At 34.4% G+C, this 22,059-nt stretch overlaps 3 protein-coding genes across 3 annotated transcripts in view; 1 reads left to right on the forward strand and 2 right to left on the reverse strand.

Moving 5' to 3' along the window:
• Window positions 1–15,304, forward strand: part of LOC123536119 (uncharacterized) — a 63,915-nt gene extending 48,611 nt beyond the window's left edge. The window contains exons 18-24 of the mRNA XM_053528715.1: window positions 246–361; window positions 785–882; window positions 2,047–2,112; window positions 2,511–2,615; window positions 4,157–4,252; window positions 5,657–5,746; window positions 6,766–15,304. Coding sequence (XP_053384690.1) covers window positions 246–361; window positions 785–882; window positions 2,047–2,112; window positions 2,511–2,615; window positions 4,157–4,252; window positions 5,657–5,746; window positions 6,766–6,804 — 610 coding nt within the window. The 3' untranslated portion in view covers window positions 6,805–15,304. The remainder of the gene's footprint in view (window positions 1–245; window positions 362–784; window positions 883–2,046; window positions 2,113–2,510; window positions 2,616–4,156; window positions 4,253–5,656; window positions 5,747–6,765) is intronic.
• Window positions 15,305–16,582: 1,278 nt separating this feature from the next.
• On the reverse strand, window positions 16,583–19,144 carry LOC123537629 (probable palmitoyltransferase ZDHHC24). Its single transcript, XM_053528907.1, has 2 exons — window positions 19,050–19,144; window positions 16,583–17,701 (listed from the first exon to the last, which is right to left on the reverse strand). Exon 2 carries the CDS (start codon window positions 17,690–17,692, stop codon window positions 16,640–16,642), a length of 1,053 nt encoding a protein of 350 aa, XP_053384882.1. The 5' UTR covers window positions 17,693–17,701; window positions 19,050–19,144; the 3' UTR covers window positions 16,583–16,639.
• A 277-nt stretch (window positions 19,145–19,421) lies between these two features.
• On the reverse strand, window positions 19,422–21,998 carry LOC123537627 (uncharacterized). Its single transcript, XM_045321461.2, has 2 exons — window positions 21,476–21,998; window positions 19,422–20,968 (listed from the first exon to the last, which is right to left on the reverse strand). Exon 2 carries the CDS (start codon window positions 20,958–20,960, stop codon window positions 19,884–19,886), a length of 1,077 nt encoding a protein of 358 aa, XP_045177396.2. The 5' UTR covers window positions 20,961–20,968; window positions 21,476–21,998; the 3' UTR covers window positions 19,422–19,883.
• Window positions 21,999–22,059: the final 61 nt, after the last annotated feature.

Below are 22,059 nucleotides of genomic sequence, written 5' to 3' on the forward strand. Positions count from 1 at the left end.
CAAAGTTATATCAAATACCATTAAATTTTGAATTTAATTCAAGGTATATGCTGACATCCAAGTTTACTTTAAAGCATTAAAATACCATTATGTTATTTCTAATCTATTGTTATATCATATATTGTAATTCCCATATATAAATAAAAAAGAACAGTGATGTTACTGTGCCAAAAATGTACCATATATTATTCCAGAGGTCTGACCCTTTTAAGCGTATCTTTATTTTTTGCTGTATTTTGTTACAGTATGGAAGAGGAATATGAAAAGAACCCATTGCTGAGACATTTCTATGTTTATATGCAAGTGTTTTTAAGTCAAGCATTGGAACCAGGATTTCTAGATGAAGTCATGAAGACCAATGGTGAGTATCCTCACTGTAGAACTTATCTTTGTAGTCACCAGCATTATGCAGCATATTACCTTAAGTGGCTAGATGGCTAAATTCTTAAATTGTGAGGTTGCATCAGTCAGTGAAATTGAGTCCCGACAAACAGATAAAATCTCTTTTTATTTGATCTTTGAATTGTGAAATCCTTAACGTCATGCCCCCCCCCACACCCCCCTCCCCCCACATATGTTGTGCTATCATTGAATAATATGGTACTTTTGGTTTTAATTAAAGATGATTTAAATGATTTCTCACATTCCTGTGTTTATTACTTAAATTCCATTTCATTGCTGGTTCAACTTTTGTTCTAAAATGGGATGTTCTATGATATATATTTATCAAAGTTTATACAATTGTATTAGATTCACATAATATATATTTTTTGCCTCATGACAGATCCAACATACATGTTTCCGCTGGGAGAGATAGACAAGATTGTTGAACAGAAAGCTGTGAATATTGAGAGAAAAGTCAAATGGATGGATAAAATTAAGGTAAGCATTTGTGCAGTTTATATAACTTTTTTTAGCTTGATTGTGACAGAAGTTGGAAGCTTATCAGAATCAGTAGCATTTTTGCTTCCTAGAAAACTCTCGGTAGCCAACTGATAGAGTGTCTGCTTCGAGTGCGGGAGCTTGTGGGTTTGATCCTTGGCCGGTCATACCAAAGACGTAAAAAATGGTACTAGTAGCTTCCTCGCTTGGGGCTTAGCATTAAGAGGGTAGGTAGTGCTAGGACTGGTCAGCCTGGTGACTGGGTGGGGTATCATGTCACATGTCTACAGCGTGATATTCCAGTGAGGCAGCACTATAAAGTTGGGCATTGTGCTTACTGCTACAAGTAGACACCGTCGTTTATATGACTGAAAAATTGTTGAAAAAGACGTTAAACCCGAACACACACACACTCCTAGAAAAATCTGTTAGTCATAATATGTGAAGGTGTGTTGTGCCACCTTGTTAGAACCTTTAGGGATTTTCTTAAAACTTCCTTCAAATGTTTACCCTCATCAAGGCAGTGGATAGAGCTTTTTGTTCCACTTCAGAAAACCCAAGGTCAAGGCCACATCCCAGTGCCAAGTAAAGGATTGTCATGTATTTACATGAAAATAAAGTGAAAATTTTCACAAATGCATTACCCATGTTCTGATTGTGCTTGTCCAGACACAGTCAAAAGTTTGAGAACTAGATTCTGTGTCAGGTTCTTATCTCTTGCCTCCCCAAAAAAGATCTTTACCTGAAACTTTAGTAAAATCCGAGTCTTAACAGAACTTCTAAACTTGAAGATATCTGTGAATTGTATCTTTGCAAAAACCTAATTGCACTGTACTCACAAAATTTAATATTCATTTGACTTAGAATGCCAGCTGATTTTATTTCAAGTGTTGAACAAAAAACTGTCATAATTCATTTAAATTAAGAAGGAATTACGGCAGTTTCCTAGTCATCCCTCGATTTGCTTTTATGGGCAGTATACCTATGAACATGTAGTTTCAACTTAAGTATCAAAAGTTGTGAGTGATGTAGTTTGTAATGTTTTGCAGTTGTTGGTCAAGGCATAGTGACATTTATTTGATAGAAGCTTTTCAAATTCTGATTTAGAGGGATACTGGTATATGATATATCAAAAAAAGAACTACATTATGTTTGTTTTGACAGGATGCTTTAAAGAAATGTCCATATCTGAGAGAAGTGAACAAACCAGACGACAAGAGAAAATGTGAGGTATGTAAAACTATAACCTAGTTAATCACAGTCTTTGTGCATAAGTTTATTATGGTCATAACTGGAGTGAAGGCTTATTTGCAGAAATTGAGGAAAACAATTGTATAGATTTTATAGGTATTTTTACACATGAGATTGCAACACAAAAAAATTATGCAGTGAATGACAAAATGCCTATGTGTAATAAAGTAAGCCTTCAATTAATTAGTACTAGACTGTCATAATCATACCCACTAAATGATCATCTCCGTAAGTTGTATTGATTCTCTCTTACACCTAGTTATATAAAGTTAAGGTTGAGTTTAAATTTGAATTAGAAGTGAAATTTATCCTGGAATATTTCTGATTTTACAACTGCATGTCAAAATAATTTATGAGTCACATTTCTTACATTTCAGGCTTTGGTGGATAGTGATGAGTCAGTGGACGAGTCAGTGTTTCTGTTTGGTTCTGACTATGATAAAAATACCTTAAAACAATCAGGAAATAGTCACGCTTGTCAGGTACCTTGTATATGTTACATTAGCTCAAACCTACCCATCCTTATTTGTAGTACTGTTTGGATCAATGAAAATAATTGTAATTGTAATTACTTATGGCGGAATGTAAAAAAACCTAAGTACACATTCCTCTCTAGGTCAGTATCATCGATCCATTTTTTTGCTTTTTGGAAAAAATAGCTATTTAATGGGGTTATTAGACTTACACCTGTCAGCCCCTTATCGATGTGGGTTCGAGCCACACTTGAGGCGTGTTGAATTCTTTGTGAGGAAGCCATCCAGCTGGCTTACTGAAGGTCGGTGGTTCTACCCAGGTGCTTGCTTGTGCTGAAATAATGCACGGAAGGGCACCTGGGGTCTTCCTCCACTATCAAACCTGGAAAGTCACCATACAACCAATAAATGTGTCTTTGCCTTACACTGTCTGTGAGATTAAACATTTGTCATTCTATTTAAGAATAATTATGTAAATGGGCTCATTTTAAATCCTCTTTTCCTCTCTTTACTGTGGCTTATCTAAGAGATAAGAGATGTTGTAATTTTTCAAGAAAGTGCTATTAAGGTTTCGATGGAGGCCTTGAGAAACAAAAATCAAACAACACCAAATCATAGAAAGAAAGAGTTGTTTGACATGAAAATTGAACAGCATGTGAAACAAGTGTTAGTATACTGATATAAACATTGAATTCCGGAAAAGGGCTGCCTAAAGGGGCTCCACTTCCAGACAGTTAAACGCCTTTAAAAACTCACCATTTTCAAAGAACAGTTACACATGTTCGTTTTGATGCATTTGCAATAGCGTGCGAGTGGTGAAATTTCGCCTAACAAGTGGAACACAGTTTTCAGCAATTGTTTATCTTTATTTCTTTACAAATGGCATTCATTTTCAAAGGGAGACAATTGTTCCCGATTATTTTAAGTACAAATGGCATTCATTTTCAAAGGGAAACAACTTTTTCCGATTATTTTAAGTAATCTTTGAGAAAAAGTTGTCTCCCTTTGAAAATGAATGCCATTTGTAAAGAAAAAATGATAAACAATTGCTGAAAACTATGTTCCACTTTGTTAAGTGAAATTTCACCACTCGCACGCTATTGCAAATGCATCAAAACAAACATGTGAAACAGTTCTTTGAAAATGGTGAGTTTTTAAAGGCGTTTAACTGTCCGGAAGTGGAGCCCCTTTAGGCAGCCCTTTTCCGGAATTCAATGTTTATATCAGTATACTGACACTTGTTTCATAAAGTAATATACATGTTTTATATGCTGTTCAATTTTCATGTCAAACAACTCTTTCTTTCTATGATTTGGTGTTGTTTGATTTTTGTTTCTCAAGGCCTCCATCAAAACCTTAAAGAGGATTTTGTGGTAAAGGTATTTGTTTTGAAGGACTTTAACAACTGATGCAAGTCTATGGGGTTATATATATCAGTAATTACACAGTTCTTTGATTAGGGTTAAAATGTATGCAAGTAGCAGTATGAGTTTTTATTCTGTAACAAAAAATGATCAGGCCATTAATTACTGAAACTTGTACATTTTCAGGAATTCAAGATTGGGAAGACAGCTGTGACTCATATCAGTACCTATCATCAACTTTGTCATTTCAAATATAACCTGTATGATAAATGTTTAGCTAAGGTAAGCTGCATGATACAATATGGAAAATATCAATAGTGCATGTACAAGGAACTGGTTTGTAAGTACTCCTTGCTTGGTCCCGTGTTATTCTTGGACAACAAATTATGTATACAGTAAACCTCGCTTATAAGGAACAGCTTGGGACCTCTAAAAATTGTTCCTTATAACCGAGGTTCCTTATATCCATATAGCAAACTAGTTCCTTGTAGCCAAGATCAGCCTGGAGTGTGAACACATAGCCCTTTTTGAACGTCAGTCAAATAGTGTTCACTATACAAATTGTGTTTGTTATACAAACCTCGGTTACAAGGAACTAGTTTGCTATACCCGGTATGGATATAAGGAACCTCAGTTGTATGGAACATTTTTAAAAGGTCCCAATCTGTCCCTTATAAGTGAGGTTTACTGTAATAGAAGTAGAACCACTGTGTTACCCTTACATGATTGTAAGAGGTGACTAATAGAGTCTTAATATTTGGTTTTGCAGTATCTCAATGATTCCAGTAGGTATAAAAGCCTTGATTCCATACCTCGTATTTTTTTTATTTCAATGTACTGTAAAAGGACATATTTTCCCTGGGTCAAAATTTCATGAATTTGAAATTTGGAGTATGCTCACGAGGTTTAATACACGCGAAATTGTAAAAATGGTATCATACTTGAATTTGAATTATACTAATGGTGAATATTTACATGCGGATTAATTTTCACAAGATGTAGGGCCTCTTGAATATAGGGAAAATTAAACCCTTGCGAAAGTTTCTGCTTTTACTGTAAATGAGATATAAAACCAAACATTTGTTGTCCTGCTTGACACCATTTAACATGCACTTTGTTGGTATGCCATGAAACCCATATCAAATCTTCAGTAATTTGAGTTGAAAAAAATACGGGTTCAAAGCTTGGAAAGGAAAGTTCAGTTATAGGATAAAATGAGATAAATTGGGAATTTAAAATTAAAAGAGCTTATTTCAGCTATGATTTCCATCACAGTTCATGAAATAGATATTTCAAAACAAATAACGGACACTAGTTTTGTCTGAAAAGCTATATCCTCTTAAAATTGTTTATTTCAAGTAAAGAAGAATACAGTCCTATGGTTGTTTTAGCTTTAAGTCATACTTCGTTTACTGCAGTTTGATAGATTTTATCGTGTTTGTGATGTTTTTGGAGGAGCTAAATGTTTGTGACCTCTGGGTAATATTCCTGGTGGATTTATTTTCACGAATTATGCCACTCACAAATTCAAAATATACTTAAATGTAACTTATGTCTGTCATGTCCTAAAATACATATAATCTCCCATTTTTTAATGAAGCAAATCATAAAGAAAAAAAAACCATCTTCCTGATTTTGTATTTCACGTATGTTTTAACTGGAAAAAGTTTTGTTTACTCATTACAGATCAAATTGATACGGGACAGTAAGGAAGGGGGTGTAGAAGTGGAGAAAATTATGGATGAATGTCTCGGCAACAAATCATGGGTACTTCAGGTGAGTCTTAAACCTTGGACCATTAAGGGTCTCTTTGGTTGAGTGCTTAAGGTCGCTGTACTGGCACTATTGTGATGTCATAAACTATAAAAATAATGCAAGGAAATACCCAAATCTCTTTGATACTACGATCTGTTTTGAATGTGATAGGCAAGAAAAATGATCTTACATGTCTGCCTGTGTAAGACAGCTGTTTTCCCAACCCTTGGGACAGCTTGGATAAAAAATCTCGCTAACGCTCAGTTTTTCATTCCATACTGTTCCTCGGGTAGGGAAAACCCTCTGTCCCTCGGGTAGGGAAAACCAGGTCTTACACAGGCAGGCATGTAAGAGCCTAATAATCTTTTATGTGTCTTTTATTCATTTAAGATAAGGTTTATTTTCAATTTGTTAGAACTTTTGGTTGATTTATTTAAGATAATTTACAGAACTTTAAATTGATTTATTTAAGGTAATGTTTAATTTCAGAACTTGGAGTTGATTTATTTAAGATAATGTTTAATTTCAGAACTTGGAGTTGATTTATTTAAGATAATGTTTAATTTCAGAACTTGGAGTTGATTTATTTAAGACAATTTACAGAACTTTAAATTGATTTATTTAAGGTAATGTTTAATTTCAGAACTTGGGAGTTGATTTATTTAAGATAATGTTTAATTTCAGAACTTTGAGTTGATTTATTTAAGATAATGTTTAATTTCAGAACTTGGAGTTGATTTATTTAAGATAATGTTTAATTTCAGAACTTGGAGTTGATTTATTTAAGATAATTTACAGAACTTTAAATTGATTTATTTAAGGTAATGTTTAATTTCAGAACTTGGGAGTTGATTTATTTAAGATAATGTTTAATTTCAGAACTTTGAGTTGATTTATTTAAGATAATGTTTAATTTCAGAACTTGGAGTTGATTTATTTAAGATAATGTTTAATTTCAGAACTTGGAGTTGATTTATTTAAGATAATGTTTAATGTCAGAACTTTGAGTTGATTCATTTAAGATACTTGTTTATTTTCAGAACTTTGAGGATTTCATGACATTAGTGGAAATGACGTAACCTGCACAGAATCTCTATAACCAAATCTACCTGATGTCCATAATCTTCAAGTAGACATTTAATTCCTCAGAATTGAAATGAAGATACGCTGGTACCTCTCACTGGTATATATGATAGTGCAGACTGGTTTATTTGATTCCTCAGAATTGAAATGAAGATGTGCTGGTACCTTTCGATGGTGTATAGTACAGACTAGTTACTAGTGATTGACCCAGCCAAGACTTGTCTTCAAGATGTGTTCCAGTAGAAGGTCTGTACATGATCAAATGACGTGAAGTGTCATCAGTGAAGTTTAGATGAAAAAAAGACCTCATCATTTGGTCATTTTATTTGTTTGAAGTTAACTGTTATAAATGTACAGTGTAAATAACAAAAGTTCAAAATGGTTCCTTTTTTTAAAACCTTTCTCATGTTTATCTGTTTAGTGTTAGTTCAGTTAAAGCAAAAATGTGGACCGCCTTAGGTATACATGTCATGGTGTTTTTAACGTTTTAGGTAATGATCTTGAGCCAGTTTTTTTTTTTTTTTTCATTTTCAGAAATGTTATGTTAGTCATATCTATGCAATTTTCATGTTAGTTGTAAATCATGGTAGACTAAGTGAATTGTATCTTGAAGTTAAACATTGTATCAGTAGACTTATATCAAATACTAAAGTCCCTTTCATGGTTTATTGTGTGATTTACCATGGTACAGGGTCTAGATATACTGGATTAAAACTTTCATGGTTATAGAGCGATTTACCATGGTACAGGGTTCAGATATACCGGAATAAAACTGCATGGGCATAAGTGTAAGTAGTTTGAAAAATACCTAAGCATCTGAACAATAAACCATTGTAAATCAGACATAGAGGTATTCTTTATTTTCATTCTGACGTGCTCATTGAAATATAATGACAAAAATTCTGCTGTTCTTCATCAAAATAGCAATGAACCAGATGTCGTATTGCACTTTGATGTCAAAATTGATGTCAAAATGTCTTCCACCAGTCCACATGTCAACCATTGTAGGGTATGCATTTAACTTCCTTCTTTATTTAACTGACAAATCGAACAATGTTACAATATATTAAGTGAAAGCATGTTGCTTGTTTAAAAATCATTAAACAAATTTGTATAATAGTTGTTTGTTTATTGGGTTGTTCTGTTTAGTTGTACTGGTATTGTTTTGATATCCAGTGAGACATAATTTTGACAATTTAAGCATGAAATAAGAGATTACAGTAAAACCCGTCTTAAGCAGCAAGTCAAGGGAGTGGGAAAAAGTGGCTGCATACAGCAGGTGGCTGCTTAATGCAGGTAATTTATAAAATGAATGACCATTTTGGGAAATGAGACCCTGGCTGCTTAAGACAGGTTGGCTGCTTAATAGAGGTGACTGCTAAAGCAGGTTTTACTGTATTTGGTAATATGGGGACCAGTTTAAGGTGGTTAAGCGCGACTTTAATGTATATGTGATTGGATAAACAGTTTTCAGGTATGAATTATGAAAGTTTTCAAGCTTTGGGCATTAGAAACATGCTTTGTAAAAAAAGCGAATGTTTCCATTTTGTTTTCAAGCAGCTGTCAGTGCTTTGGAAAGAGGCACGTCATTAACATGTTGTTTAGCTTTTTGTAATGTATGCATATCTTCAGTATTTTTCTTCACTTATAGGTTTGTTTAATATACAGGGATGTCTGTTGTTTCAGGATAATCTCATTTTTTACCAGGTTTAGAGATAAATTATATGTTATCCGACTTAAATGTTTTTATCGGTTGGAGGTTGGGGTTTGAGCTAATAAGCAGCTGTTCGGCAGAATAATGTCAGCATGAAGTTACTGTTAGACTTAATAATTTTTATGGTGTTAGTTGAATAAAGTCCAGAAGGGGTATTATGTTAAATGAGTGTATTACGGTATGATTCTTATACCTATTTCCTCATTACTTTTCATTTTTAGCTCGACTATTCAAAGAATAAGTAAAGCTATCCTACTCACTATGGCGTCGGCGTCACACCCTGGTTAAGTTTTTCGTACCAGTCCACATTTTGACAAAGTCTTTTGAGATAAAGCTTTGAAACTTTCAACACTTGTTTACCATCACCATGTCCAGTTATAGGCAAGAGTACATAACTCTGTCAAGCATTTTGACTGAGTTATGGCCCCTTTTGACTTAGAAATCTTGGTTAAGTTTTTCGTACCAGTTCATATTTTGACAAAGTCTTTTGAGATAAAGCTTTGAAACTTTCAACACTTGTTTACCATCACTGTGTCCAGTTGTAGGCAAGAGTACATAACTCCATCAAGCATTTTGGTTGAATTATTGCCCCTTTTTGACTTAAAAATCTTGGTTAAGTTTTTCGTACCAGTCTACATTTTGACAAAGTCTTTTGAGATAAAGCTTTGAAACTTTCAACACTTGTTTACCATCACCATGTCAAGTTGTAGACAAGAATACATAACTCCATCAAGCATTTTGGCTGAATTATGGCCCCTTCTGACTTAGAAATCTTGATTAAGTTTTTCGTACCAGTTTATATTTTGTGTAAAGTGTTTGATAAATGGCTTTGAAACTTTTATATCTTGTTCAGTATTATAGTCTCTATCAATAGGCAAGAGTACATAACTCTGTCATCTTTTTTGGCTGAATTATGGCCCTTTTTGAACTTGGAAATTGGTTCTGTTTTCGTATATGTGCATGTTTTGTCAAGACTATTTGACATATGGCTTTTAAACTTTAAACACTTGTTTATCATTATGATTTCCAACTGTAGGCAAGAGTACATAACTCTGACAACTATTTTGGCTGAATTATGGCCCTTTTTGGACTTTGAGATTTTTGTAAAATCTATTTGAACTGTGGCTTTGGAACTTTTAACACTAGTATATCAACACAATTTCTGTCTGTAGGCAAGTGTACATAATTCTGTCAACTATTTTGACTGAATTATGACCCTTTTTGGACTTGGAAATTAATTAAATTTTTCATACAAATCCATATTTTGCCTAACATATAATTTAATAACATATTTGCCATCATGAGCATACATTGCCATTTAGTGCAAGACTAATAGAAATCCACAAATCAGGGAACATTTTTTGCTTAATCCATTTTTTTCTTTTGTCTGAAAATCTATGGAAATATTTTGACCCCATTCTTCAATCAATTCTTCGAATAGTCGAGCACGCTGTCATCCGACAGCTCTTGTTATACTGATTACCGGTATGCTCTCGGCATCAAATATTTTGAGAACAAATTTTCATTTCTTTGTTTTTAGCACAGTTATTCATAGTCTTGAGATATTCTACTCACCCTGGTGGCTGCGTCACACCATGGTAAATGTTTTGCGTGCAAGAATGTATAGCTATCATTTAAATGCATATACCGGTAGCTTTGAAACTTACTTTTTCTTTTTCAAGATCAGTTACCAAACTTACTGGGCCAAGTCCCATAACTCTGACATGTATTTTGGGCAAATTATGCCCCTTTTTAGACTTAAAAAAAATCCTGGTTAAAGTTTTGCATGCAAGTTTCTATTCCAAAAACTAATGCAGATATTGAATTGAAACTTCACATATGTCTTTAGGGTTATAAAACTAGGTGATAATTTTGGCCAAATTATGCCTTCTTTTGGACTTAGAAAATCCTGGTAAAAGTTTTACATCCAGGAGCATGTAGCTATTTTAAAGGCAGTAACCAGCTTCACAGGATCAAGTTCCATAACTCTGACATGTATTTTGGGCAAATTATGCCCCCCTTTGGACTTATTTTTCCTGGTTAAATTTTTGCATGCAAGTTACTATCTCAAAAACTAACTGTAATTGAAACTTATATTGCATGTTTCTTCCAGTTTATAAAACTAGGTCATAGCATCAAGTCCCATAACTTTGACATGTATTATGTCCCCTTTTGAACTCCAGCAGTGCAGATCTTGATCAGACTGCATGGATGTGCAGGTTGATCATGATCTGCACTGAACAACTTCTGGTAAATGTTTTGCATGCAAGTTACTATCTCCAAAGCTAATGCAGATACTGGGTTGAAACTCTACATTTAGGGTAATATTCCAGTTTCTGGGACAACTGTTTGAATAGTCAAGCCTTGACTGTCTTACAGACAACTCTTGTTATTTAACCCATGTTCATCACATAGGAAATAGTGTAAGTCCAAAAATGAGAGCTTACACTTCAAGTTACAGGTTTCATTAAAAAATGAAGAAGTAGCCGTTGGTGTCGTCTTTTTCAGCTGTTGAAAAACTCTTAAATATGGGTATGAATACAGAAATGATGAACAAGGGGTAATCAGTGTGTTAGGATCTTGGCCAAACTAGTCCAGGTGCTTGAGTTATAAGATAATGGAATATTTACATTTCAGAAAATGTCAAAATTTACTTGATATTGTTTTGGTGCAGTTGCACATTTAATAGATTTTTCTCAGTCATTTTTTTTTTTTTTTTTTTTTTTGTAGAAATTATTACATACATGAAAGTTTAAACAAAATATGATTTCATTTTTTTTCGAAATTAGGGCAAAAAGCAGATTTAAGAATAGTTGTGTAGGTTTAGTTTTATTACATGAAAGATAAAGATGTACTGTTATACATGGATTTGAAAAACTTATTTAAAATGGAAAGAAATAATCCACCAGATCCAGTGAAGATATGTAATCAGTGATCTCGGTTTTTTTTTACTAATTTTTGCTATCATTTCTATGTAATTTTTCATGTTTATTTAGCATTCATATATTACCATACAACTTTTGTACTTTGTAGATTTATATAGGTCAGTATTTGCATATTTTATTTATTTAGCAAAAAAGCCTATGTCATAAAAACGCATACCCTATTATTATGAAGCATTTGATTTCGTGGGTGTGAATTTCGCCAGAACAGATATTTTGTGGGGATGTGAATATATGGATTTGAACATTACTTAATTATAAAAATGTATTTGTTTGTTGGGATTAAATTTCTTGGATTGACCAAATCATAAAATCTACGAAATTAAGACCTTTATGAGAATTAATGATTTTATGTGTTTCAGTAAATCTTCTCACTATTACATTGTTTTTGGTTATAGGATGTTTCCTGTGTTCTATAGATCACAAGAGTCATGTCCATCATCTACATTCTTTGTCTTGTATTTATACATTTAATCTATAAAATTGCCTGATTGTTTTGTTTTTTTCCCAGTATATACTTTGAAATCGTTAATATTCTCTGGGACTAAATTTCATAGATTTTTCTGTTGTGATAATCAATGATATTAAGTCCCAAAGAATAAGTAAAATTCATATGATGAAATAATGTACAGAGGGGCTCCTGTGGTCTTCAAAGCGGGAAAATTGCCATATGACCTATAAATGTGTAGGAGCAACATTAAACCCAACAAAATAAAACAAAACCACAAATTCATATACATGTACCTAAGAAATAGCCGTTCTGGCACAAACCACAAAATTTAGTGCCCACGATGTTAAAAATGAGCCGCACCATGAGAAAACCTACATAGTGGCTTTGCGACCAGCATGGATCCAGACCAGCCTGCGTATCCGCGCAGTCTTGTCAGGATCCATGCTGTTCAGTAACGGTTTCTCTAATTGCAATAGGCTTTGAAAGCGAACAGTATTGATCCTGATCAGACTGCATGGATGTGCATGCTGGTCTGGATCCATGCTGGTTGCTAAGCAACTATGTTGGTTTTCTCATGGCGTGGCTCACTAATGGTTTCACAGTATTATTGAAAAGTGGTATACCTCTGTCTTTCCATACTCAAATGTTATGTTGGGAAATTAGTGGACTAGTTATTTCCATGCCAAAAGCTTTGAATATTTAATATAATATAAAGCGCCACATCTGTTTCTTGTTAAGAAAGATATATGTCATGGGATTTCTAGGTCAAATTTTACATTTTATTTAATTGAACAAAACAGCTATGACTGTGGTATTTGCATATACAATGTACATGTATGGTAAACTTTTGGTGATAACTGCTTTAGTGATCATTTTTTTACATATTTTTTTCTTTCATTTGTAAGTCAGTAACACCTGTCTCTTGTTTTTTGTAACATAGTGGTCTCAGTCAGTACATTCTTCAATATTTTTGTAATCGGCTTGGTTTAATTTTGAGGGAAAACTAAAGTTTTATTTGATAAAGTCTTAAAAGGTTCTTTTCTTCTTTAAATTTCAGTTCAAACAAATTTTATCATGGAGCTTATGACTATAAACAGATATAGGTCACTAAAATGTTGTATTCTACCTTGATTTTTATCTTGGCTTACAACTAGGGTTATTCCCCTTTAGCCAAATGTTTGACTGCTCCCTGCTTTAGGAAGCTGTCACAAATTTATGGGGAAAAATAGAGATTTCTTTCAATTTTTTGTATGGTTAAAAGGGAAAGAATGCTTATCAAGTAACTGATTGAATATGAAAACTGTTGTCAAGATTTTCATGTTGCTGAAAGACTTTTGAAAATCGGATTGCTATTGAAAAATATTTGGCATTTTGCAATCCAGGAAAATAGCTAACCATGGAGGCAGCCATTTTAGTGGATTTATGACGTCATTTAGACACTGCTGAACTATTTATCATTATAAAGCAAGCGCCCATTTTTAAATACAGTAAATTTTAAAGTTTCTTGAATTTAAGATGTAAAGCTTGATCATATGTTGTTTTTTTCCAGTTGGGAAAGGTTGAGAAATTAGTTTACAGAATTAACGAAATATTGTTCAAATAAATATCTGACAATAAATTCTAAAATTAATGCTCGATTGTTCATGAGAAAAAACATTTATAGATATTATAGACCATGTTCTACTGTAGCTTAAAGGCATGGTTTTCCGTACCAGCAGGGAAATGCCAAAATCATATACAGTGAACATGTAATAAAACAGAAGTTGAAGAATTAAGATTATTGGTCCACTGCCTTATGGATAGTTCAGTTATACATGTGACAGTAAAATAATCTATCTTGTCTTGAAACATTTTTCCAAACAGTGCTAGTTCTACTGTTGACAAAACAATTACAGGGGTACACTCAATGAAAGATAAAGGTCATACATGTGTACTTGCAATGACCAGTACAAAAATAAAACAAACTGCCAAGGGTAATAATAAACAGCCCAGGGTAATATTGATTGATCAGGTCATAGATAATGCATGGGCACATAAAGGATGATTTACCATGATTATGTAAAGAAGTGCTGTAAATAATTGATACCATTTTAACTTTTAGTTTTAGCTTGTATTTAGATACTGGTATGATATATACAGTAATGATATCTTATGGGACTGTATTTAAGGTATAGGGGGAAAGAAATCTCTTTTACAATTTTAGTGAATAAGTGAATTCATTTCAACATTATGGACAACATTCCCAAATTAACATACATGTAAATTGGTAATAATGTTACAGAGTTGTGTTTAAGTTTACTACATGATACAAAAAAAATCAAAAAAACATGCATCATTTTTACTTTGTGTATCAATTATACAATGATATTTATAGATGTGATCCAAAAAGTTTGTATCAAATGTAAGCCATTTAAAAATTCATTTATTTGATTCAATGATACAGTTTGTCCAAGTTCACATTTTATGAGTTTTGAATCATGTAATTTGTAAATTTAAAGGGATACAGGTAAACTTGTGGATGAAAAAATGGAAATCCTTTAAATCAATGTAGAAACAATATTTCTCACATTTTATTGACATGCCTAGTAAAAATAGATAGCCTCTACATGTTTCCTAACTTTTAAAGTATGGGTATGCAATGTTCATGTTTTTGCAAACCTGACCTACATTTGCCAGACTAGAAGAATGCTCAAAAAGACTGCACAGATGTGCAGGCTGGCCATGATCTAAACTGGTCGCAAAAACATAATCAATCCTGTTGAGCATGATTAGGGTTAAGACTTCATGCATAGCTATATATACCACAGTTGGGTTTGATTCAACCCAACAGCAAAGTTTCTGTTTCATTTCATTTATTTAGTAAAATATATTTGAGCCGTGCCATGAGAAAACCAACATAATGGGACCAGCATGGATCCAGACCAGCCTGCACATCTGCACAGTCTGGTCAGGATCCATGCTGTTCGCTTTTAAAGCCTACTGCAATTAGAGAAACCGTTAGCGAACAGCATGGATCCTGACCAGACTGCGTGGATGTGCAGGCTGGTCTGGATCCATGCTGGTCGCAAACCCACTATGTTGATTTTCTCATGACACAGCTCATTTAATAAACAGGTTTCTTGAAAAAGTGCCAAAGTATCCCAGTGAAATATTGCTACGTCAGTGCTAAAAGTGTTATTTCATTTTGAGCTTCAGAAATGTCATAGAAAATAGCAAAAAATACAAATGCTGTTTTAAGATAAGCATTATTCATTGTTCATTTTTGCTAGTTTTGTACACATGTCATAATGGTTCTTATCATGATTAGATTTTTCTTTTTTATGTTTTGAGTTGTTTACTAAACATGTTCGACAATGTTCAATCTTTGCAATATATTTTTGTAAAAGTTTTGCTCTTGTATATTATTTTTACATCCCAGGCTCTTGTTGTGAAGGGTTGGGGTATTTGAACCATACCATGAGAAAACCAACATAGTGCATTTGCAACCAGCATGGATCCAGACCAGCCTGCACATCCGCTCAGTCTGGTCAGGATCCATGCTGTTCACTTTCAAAGCCTATTGCAATTAGAGGAACTGATAGTGAACAGCATGGGTCCTGGCCAGACTGTGCGGATGCGCAGACTGGTCTGGATCCATGCTGGTCGCAAATGCACTATGTTGGTTTTCTCATGGTGTGGCTCATTTGGATAAACATGGGGACTTTGTAACTGGAGTGGTGTAAGTGTCTGACTTCAAATCATTTGACCCTTGTCTTTATGGAACCATGCTCGGGTTGTCTTGTGAAAAGGCTATCCAGTTGGCTTGTAGAAGGTCATTGGTTCTACCCATGTGCCTGCCCATACCAGATTCCTTCAGCATTTTAGCTAGAAAGTCGCCATATCCAGTAACTGTGATTGTGTGACTTACAATAAGACATTGTAATCCAATAACATTTGTCAATAGCTGCTCTTTCAACAGACTTTTTAAAAGCCCGTCTTGTAAGAAGAGGGGATGTAAGCTTTAGTTCAAGTCGGATCATTCTGTTTGTAGACTTATTGGTTTCTTCAAAAAAAAGTATAACATAATTTATTTTATAGCTCTTTGGTTTCTTTTTTGTTGGGAAACACTTTGGTCTATTTTTACAGATATCAAACGTCATAGGCAATTGTCAATTAACGACCCACTAACTCGGGATCCAGTAGCTCAAAAATCAAAATGACTGAAAACGGTTTCTTATCAATAAGGTAGTAGATGGTCTCTGTTGTTCTGTGGAACAGTTTTAAATCGCAGTGACCTTGACAGAAGTGGCAAGAACAGCACCATTCTTTCTGCGGTTATATGTAATTCATAATCGACAGAAATTTTATCGAAATATGACACAAAAGTCAAGTATTAAACAGTTGTAAACAATTTTGAATATCTTACATAAGGCTTCCGTAACTAAAGAGAGAAAAGTAATGGATAGTATTAAAACAATTATCACGTTAAAAAGCATGCTAAATATGTTTGTTGAATAATTTCTTTAAAATCGCAAGGAACAAGATATCTCATAAGAAATCAGCAGAAGACATCTTTATAATTAATTTCCAGTTACTGATGAAATCGATGCCGACAAACAGTAGATCTACATGAAGTAAATCGATCTAGAACAGGAATCAATCTTTTGCAAAAATAACACAGCTTTGAAGATTTACATCATCTTTATTATCAAAATAGCAAAGTCGTAAAAAAATATATTACAAATTCAAGACAGAAAATAAGCCCCACCGAGTCCACGTCTCTTAAAAGTCTGCCATCTTATTGGATCATCAATAGGTTCGAACAAAAAATGCGCGGGAAAAAGGAAATTCAGCAGCCAATAACGCCCAAATACAGCACGTATCCTTCCGGACAAATCTCTAGAGTCGTAAATATCTATGTTGTTTATTAGTTCAAATGATGTATTTCCAGTAGTTATCCACTTGTACACTTGAAACAATGAATAACTGCTAAATATAAGATATATTAACAACATCCAACCCAAAATGATCAGAAGTGCGTCTACATAGTTCACAAAACCAAAAATACCACGTAAAATTGTTACCGGATAAAACAAATCGTAGAATTGTACGTTTGGAATCACTTTGTAATATGCGTACGGTAAAGCATGTACAGATGCGAATATTGTTGCTGTCACCGCATAGAATAAAAACGTCGAAAAGTAACGAAGATTTCTATATCCCACACAAGTTGCCGCCACATAGCAATGGTGGTCCCGTTTTAAAATACACTTCTTACATAAAATACAATGATGCGCACGTGGAGGGTTCGGCCTGTTGCACGGGATACATTGAGACCACGTGAAATATGCCATCACCGACTTATCAATCCCATATGGCGTTTTTGTCATGTCGAAGTTTGATGAATTATCCATGACAGACACTGCATCTTTTCTTTGTCTACTTAAATTCAAATTGTAACTTTCTTCACTTTGTTGTACATGTGTTCCTCTGTCAAACAAAACCGGCGGGGCCCCGTATTTTCCTGGATCATAGCTAGAGTCAACAAATGCAAGGCCTACCCAATTGATAAACAGCTCAATAGCGATAAAACATCCAACAATTTGGACAGCTGTCGAAATCCAAGCATCGTACTCGCTGTATAAATACGGTATCGCCCGGCACACACCCCATCCAGCAATGCCGACAAGAGCAAAAACATAGCTTATAGGAGCTACGCGGTTGAGAATTCCAGGGTCTGTCGCTATATGTATAATACCTTTCAATATACGCCTTGGTAAACGTTTACATACGTTCATAACTGCAATCTGAAAAATGAACGGAACATTTTCTTAAAACATAAAAAGGATCATAGCCTTATGGCCTGCAAGTAAAATATTTTATAAGTACGGCTGTTTGTAAAATACAATATGCCCACATGGTGGCCTGTCGGCGGTAAGTGGGTATGTAGTGTTGTATTCTATGACCTTGAACTTTGAGCAAGTGACATCGAAAAACAACAAGGGTCATTTACTGAGTACAGGCAATTACTTTGAAGACTGAGAGCAAAATCATTCGTTGATAATTGAGAGGATACCGTTCTTAGTCTACAGGTCACTGTAAACTTGACTTTGATCAACGGATCTCCAAAAAAAACAACAGTCATCTGCTGACCACAGGCACTCATCCTATGAAGTTTGACGACAGTATGCCAAAGCATACTTAAAATACTGAACGGAAACTGTTTTCAGTTTCAAGGTCATTGTGTCCAATGACCTTGACCTTGATCTATTTGGACTATACTGACTACAGGCAATGATCCTATACAGATAAGACGACTTTGGTCAAAGCATTCTTAAATTATTTAGCATCTCGCTGTCACCCGGAGCAATGATATCTAAATTTCCATCTTCTTCCCAGATGTCGCTGTGATCTTGACCTTTGACCTATTGATCCCGAAAACAAAAGGTTATAGCTAATGACTATAATGCAATCGGCTGACGACGTGTGACCAATGAGACCAAGAATTCTTTATTTAACTGATTGGAAACCAACAGGTTTACAGACTGACTGACAGACAGACGGACGGTTCGACAATGAGCTAAACAACATACCACCTCTTAATTATACGGGGCATAAAATATAACACCGGTGCGTCAAACGCTAAATGCCAAACGTTTAATACTAAAATTTCAAATACTAGATCTAATGTGTCTAATTCTTAATGCTTCAAATGCTAAATGTAAAATGATAAATGTCAAATATTTCACCAATTCCAAATAAAAAATATTGCTAAATGATAATTATCAAATTCTTTATTTCTATATGCATCTTATAAATCTTATAATTAATGTCTATGTAAGTCTTGTTCTACGGTCATGAAAACATAGAACCGAAACTGTTCGCTCTTTGCTCTCTATAACATGTTTTCATTTCAATTCAGAATTTCACACATTTAACAAAAAACATTTGACATTTAGTAACTGACAATTAGCTTCCCGCATAATCCCAAGTCCAAACTTATCAATACACATCATCCCGATGAGCGCCACCACACGTACCGTGTTCACAACAGTGATACATGAAGCGACTGTTTCAATATTTAGTAATAAATTATTTACACGAACTTCTTGTCTACGTAACGAGATACTAATATCAATGGTTAACGTAAATTACCTCCACTTTTTATCACGACTCTTAGTGAATAAACATATATATATGCTAAATTCAATGATATTTTGCAATACCAGTGTAAACTGGTAAAGGCACTGTTTTCGAAAGGGGCGAATAAATTATTGAACGTACCGTAAATTTGATTAATCCATGTGTTGATAATCAATATATGTTATACCGAAGTACGGAAGATTCCCATATTCCTTTTAAACTTTGAATAATTACAGAATGTATATAGCTCTACACCTTGCACGACATGTATAAATTAATCATGAACCACTGTCAGCAACCTGTGGCGTGAATTACGCGCAACTAACGCGAAGGGCCATCTTGCTTAGCACATGACAGGTTATGAAAAGAAAACAAAACAAATACTGCATTAAAAATGTAGTTTGATTGTCATTGAAAGTTTATACTGGTATTGTGAGCAGTAAAATAGTCTACATGTGTAACTTGCCATAACTTGCGGTTAAGATGACTCAATCACAATAAATTTGAAGTCCACTATTTGCCTTCCCTGTGAACACACATGTATGTAGCGCATTGTTGTCTGTGAAACACATTTGAAATAACTTGAGCCTGAAGCGTGTCTTTAAGTTTTAACTAAAGTTACAATTCAGGGGCGTACCTATACGGCTAACGTACATGTGAAACATTTTACTACACGCCGGTACAGTAATGAGGTTTCGAAGTTGATATGTAAAAAAATCTCTAATATAATCACATATAATTATGTCAACTGATATTGTCTTATGTTCAGTTAAATGAAAAAAAAATGCATTAATGAAATATTCCTTTTTTATATGAACGAACATAATAAACTTCATAAATGCAGTTTTATGCTTTTATGTACGGCCACCTTACTGGGTCGTCTATTGGTTCAAACACATTATGTAGCGGCACTATGAAGTTTAATATCCAGTAATTTCCGTATACAGCTCTTATTTTACCCAGAAATCCTCGTGTGTCAGTCAATTCCATTTTATATTCTTTTTCGAATGTTGTTTTACCCGCTTTTATTAAGTTCACTACAACCTGAAGAAAAGAAATTGACCAAAATAGAAATCCTAAAAGAATCCATCCTAGCACTATAAACAGGGCAAATTTTACGTCTATATATCCAAACATTGCACGTGTTATTGCTATTGGAAATATGAAGTCAAAGTAACTCGTGTACGGTAACACATCGTAATAATAGTAGGGTAGCGCGTGCAGGGTAGCAAATGTTGTTGCCACGGACGCCCAGAATAGAAAAACTGTGAAATGTCGCAGATTTCTGTACCCTACGCACGCTCCTGCAATAAAGCAATGATGGTCACGCTTCAGAACACATGTGTTACACATTGGACAGTGGTGGCATCTAGGTGGACGAGGTCTGTTACAACGCAGACACGGCGTCCATGAAAAATATGGATAAGCAGTTCTTTTAGGTCCTTCCTCTGCGGATTTCGGCAACTCGGAAGCAACATACATAAGACTTCCGGTACTTCCTGTGCCTAAATTAACCGTCGTAGCGTCCTTTCTTCCACGACTGTTGGTCAGACCATTGTTTTGATTCTCGTCTGCGTATCTGACACGGCTGATATTCTCACCCATTGAAATTCCATCCGGAATTACGCCGTCACGGAACGGGTTGTAACTGGTCCCCACGAATTTGATGCACAGCCAGTTGACGATCATTTGTAATGCCAGGAAACAGCCAAAAGCTCGTACATAGAATACCACATTTTCACTATAATCCGTATAAAGGTACGGTATAGCAAATATAACTCCAACACCACCTATGCCACTGAGACCAACCACGAAGCAACATTGTGAGACTCTATTTAGAAACCACACGTCAGAAACTATGGCGATGACAGCCCGCTTTAACCTTCTCATGTCATCTTTGAAGCCTTTGCTTTCGTACGGCATCTTGTCTCCTAGAAGGTAAAGGAATGATGAAAATCTAATTTGATCCATCTGAAAGACGATGTAGAATGGACGCTATCGAACCCTTCAGCAAGTGTTTCAGAGTAAATAAAGAGTTTGCAAATTTTGATTTTTACTGCACGTGTAAATAATGCATCTGACCAGATCAACGCTGTAAGTGTACGTGTACAGGTCTAATTGTTCGCACAACACAAAAATGACTTTCTATGTGTATATCCATGCGGACAGACGGACGTACACTATAATTGTACTGTCTGAAGCATTGCGAAGCCTATCCACTAGTTTTAGTCAAAATATAATGCCATGCATTGGTTTGTAAAGCGTCGGATAGAAATATATTATGCATACTTTCAATGTATTTTCGTTACGATTTTTGAAATCTTCGATCTTGCAATGTTTAACACATTCGTTGCAGTTGTGTTTCCTTGCACCAGGAAACATTCGTTCTACATTTCATTCTTATTAAGAACACACATGTAAAAAAGATATAAACTTACCTGTGAATGTATGTCTTTTATAAAATATCAAACATATTCCTAAATCTTGGAAGTGATTTAACTTAAAGTGAATGTACACCAACACACTATTGAAAACCAATATAATCTGATCAATATATACGTATGTACATTACATTGGTCTTATATTGACTATTTCTAATTTCCAATATACCCGAGACTTAACAAAGTATTGTTTGCGTTAAGAGATCGATATTAAGTCCGTCACCCTTTGTTAATCTGGTAACGTGTTATAAATAGCCTGACGTGTCAGAGCTGGCTGTGAAATGCATTTTAAAGTTGACAAGTCCCTTTTATATTCATTTTATTTCATAATACAATTTTCTTGAGTGCTAAAAACCAAATATTAATAAATATGCAGTTTTGTTAAAAATGTATTTGTTCTGGGGATATACATTGTGTGTATTTCAAACATTTTACACTTGATATCTTCATACCGACCCTATATGTTACATGGGAAAAGTGTACTAGTATTAGCCTCGGGCTACGCCCTTGGTTGTTATCGATAAATCCACAAATCATATTATAATTCAATTTGATAAAACCATGTGTGGGGAAAGCATCAA

Source organism: Mercenaria mercenaria, chromosome 17, assembly GCF_021730395.1.
Source record: "Mercenaria mercenaria strain notata chromosome 17, MADL_Memer_1, whole genome shotgun sequence".
Lineage (NCBI taxonomy): Eukaryota > Metazoa > Mollusca > Bivalvia > Venerida > Veneridae > Mercenaria > Mercenaria mercenaria.

What these genes read in the sequence shown, in the direction of transcription:
- LOC123537629 (XM_053528907.1), bottom strand. Translation starts at nt 17,692, where the DNA reads ATGAACGTATGTAAACGTTTACCAAGGCGTATATTGAAAGGTATTATA.
- LOC123537627 (XM_045321461.2), bottom strand. Translation starts at nt 20,960, where the DNA reads ATGCCGTACGAAAGCAAAGGCTTCAAAGATGACATGAGAAGGTTAAAG.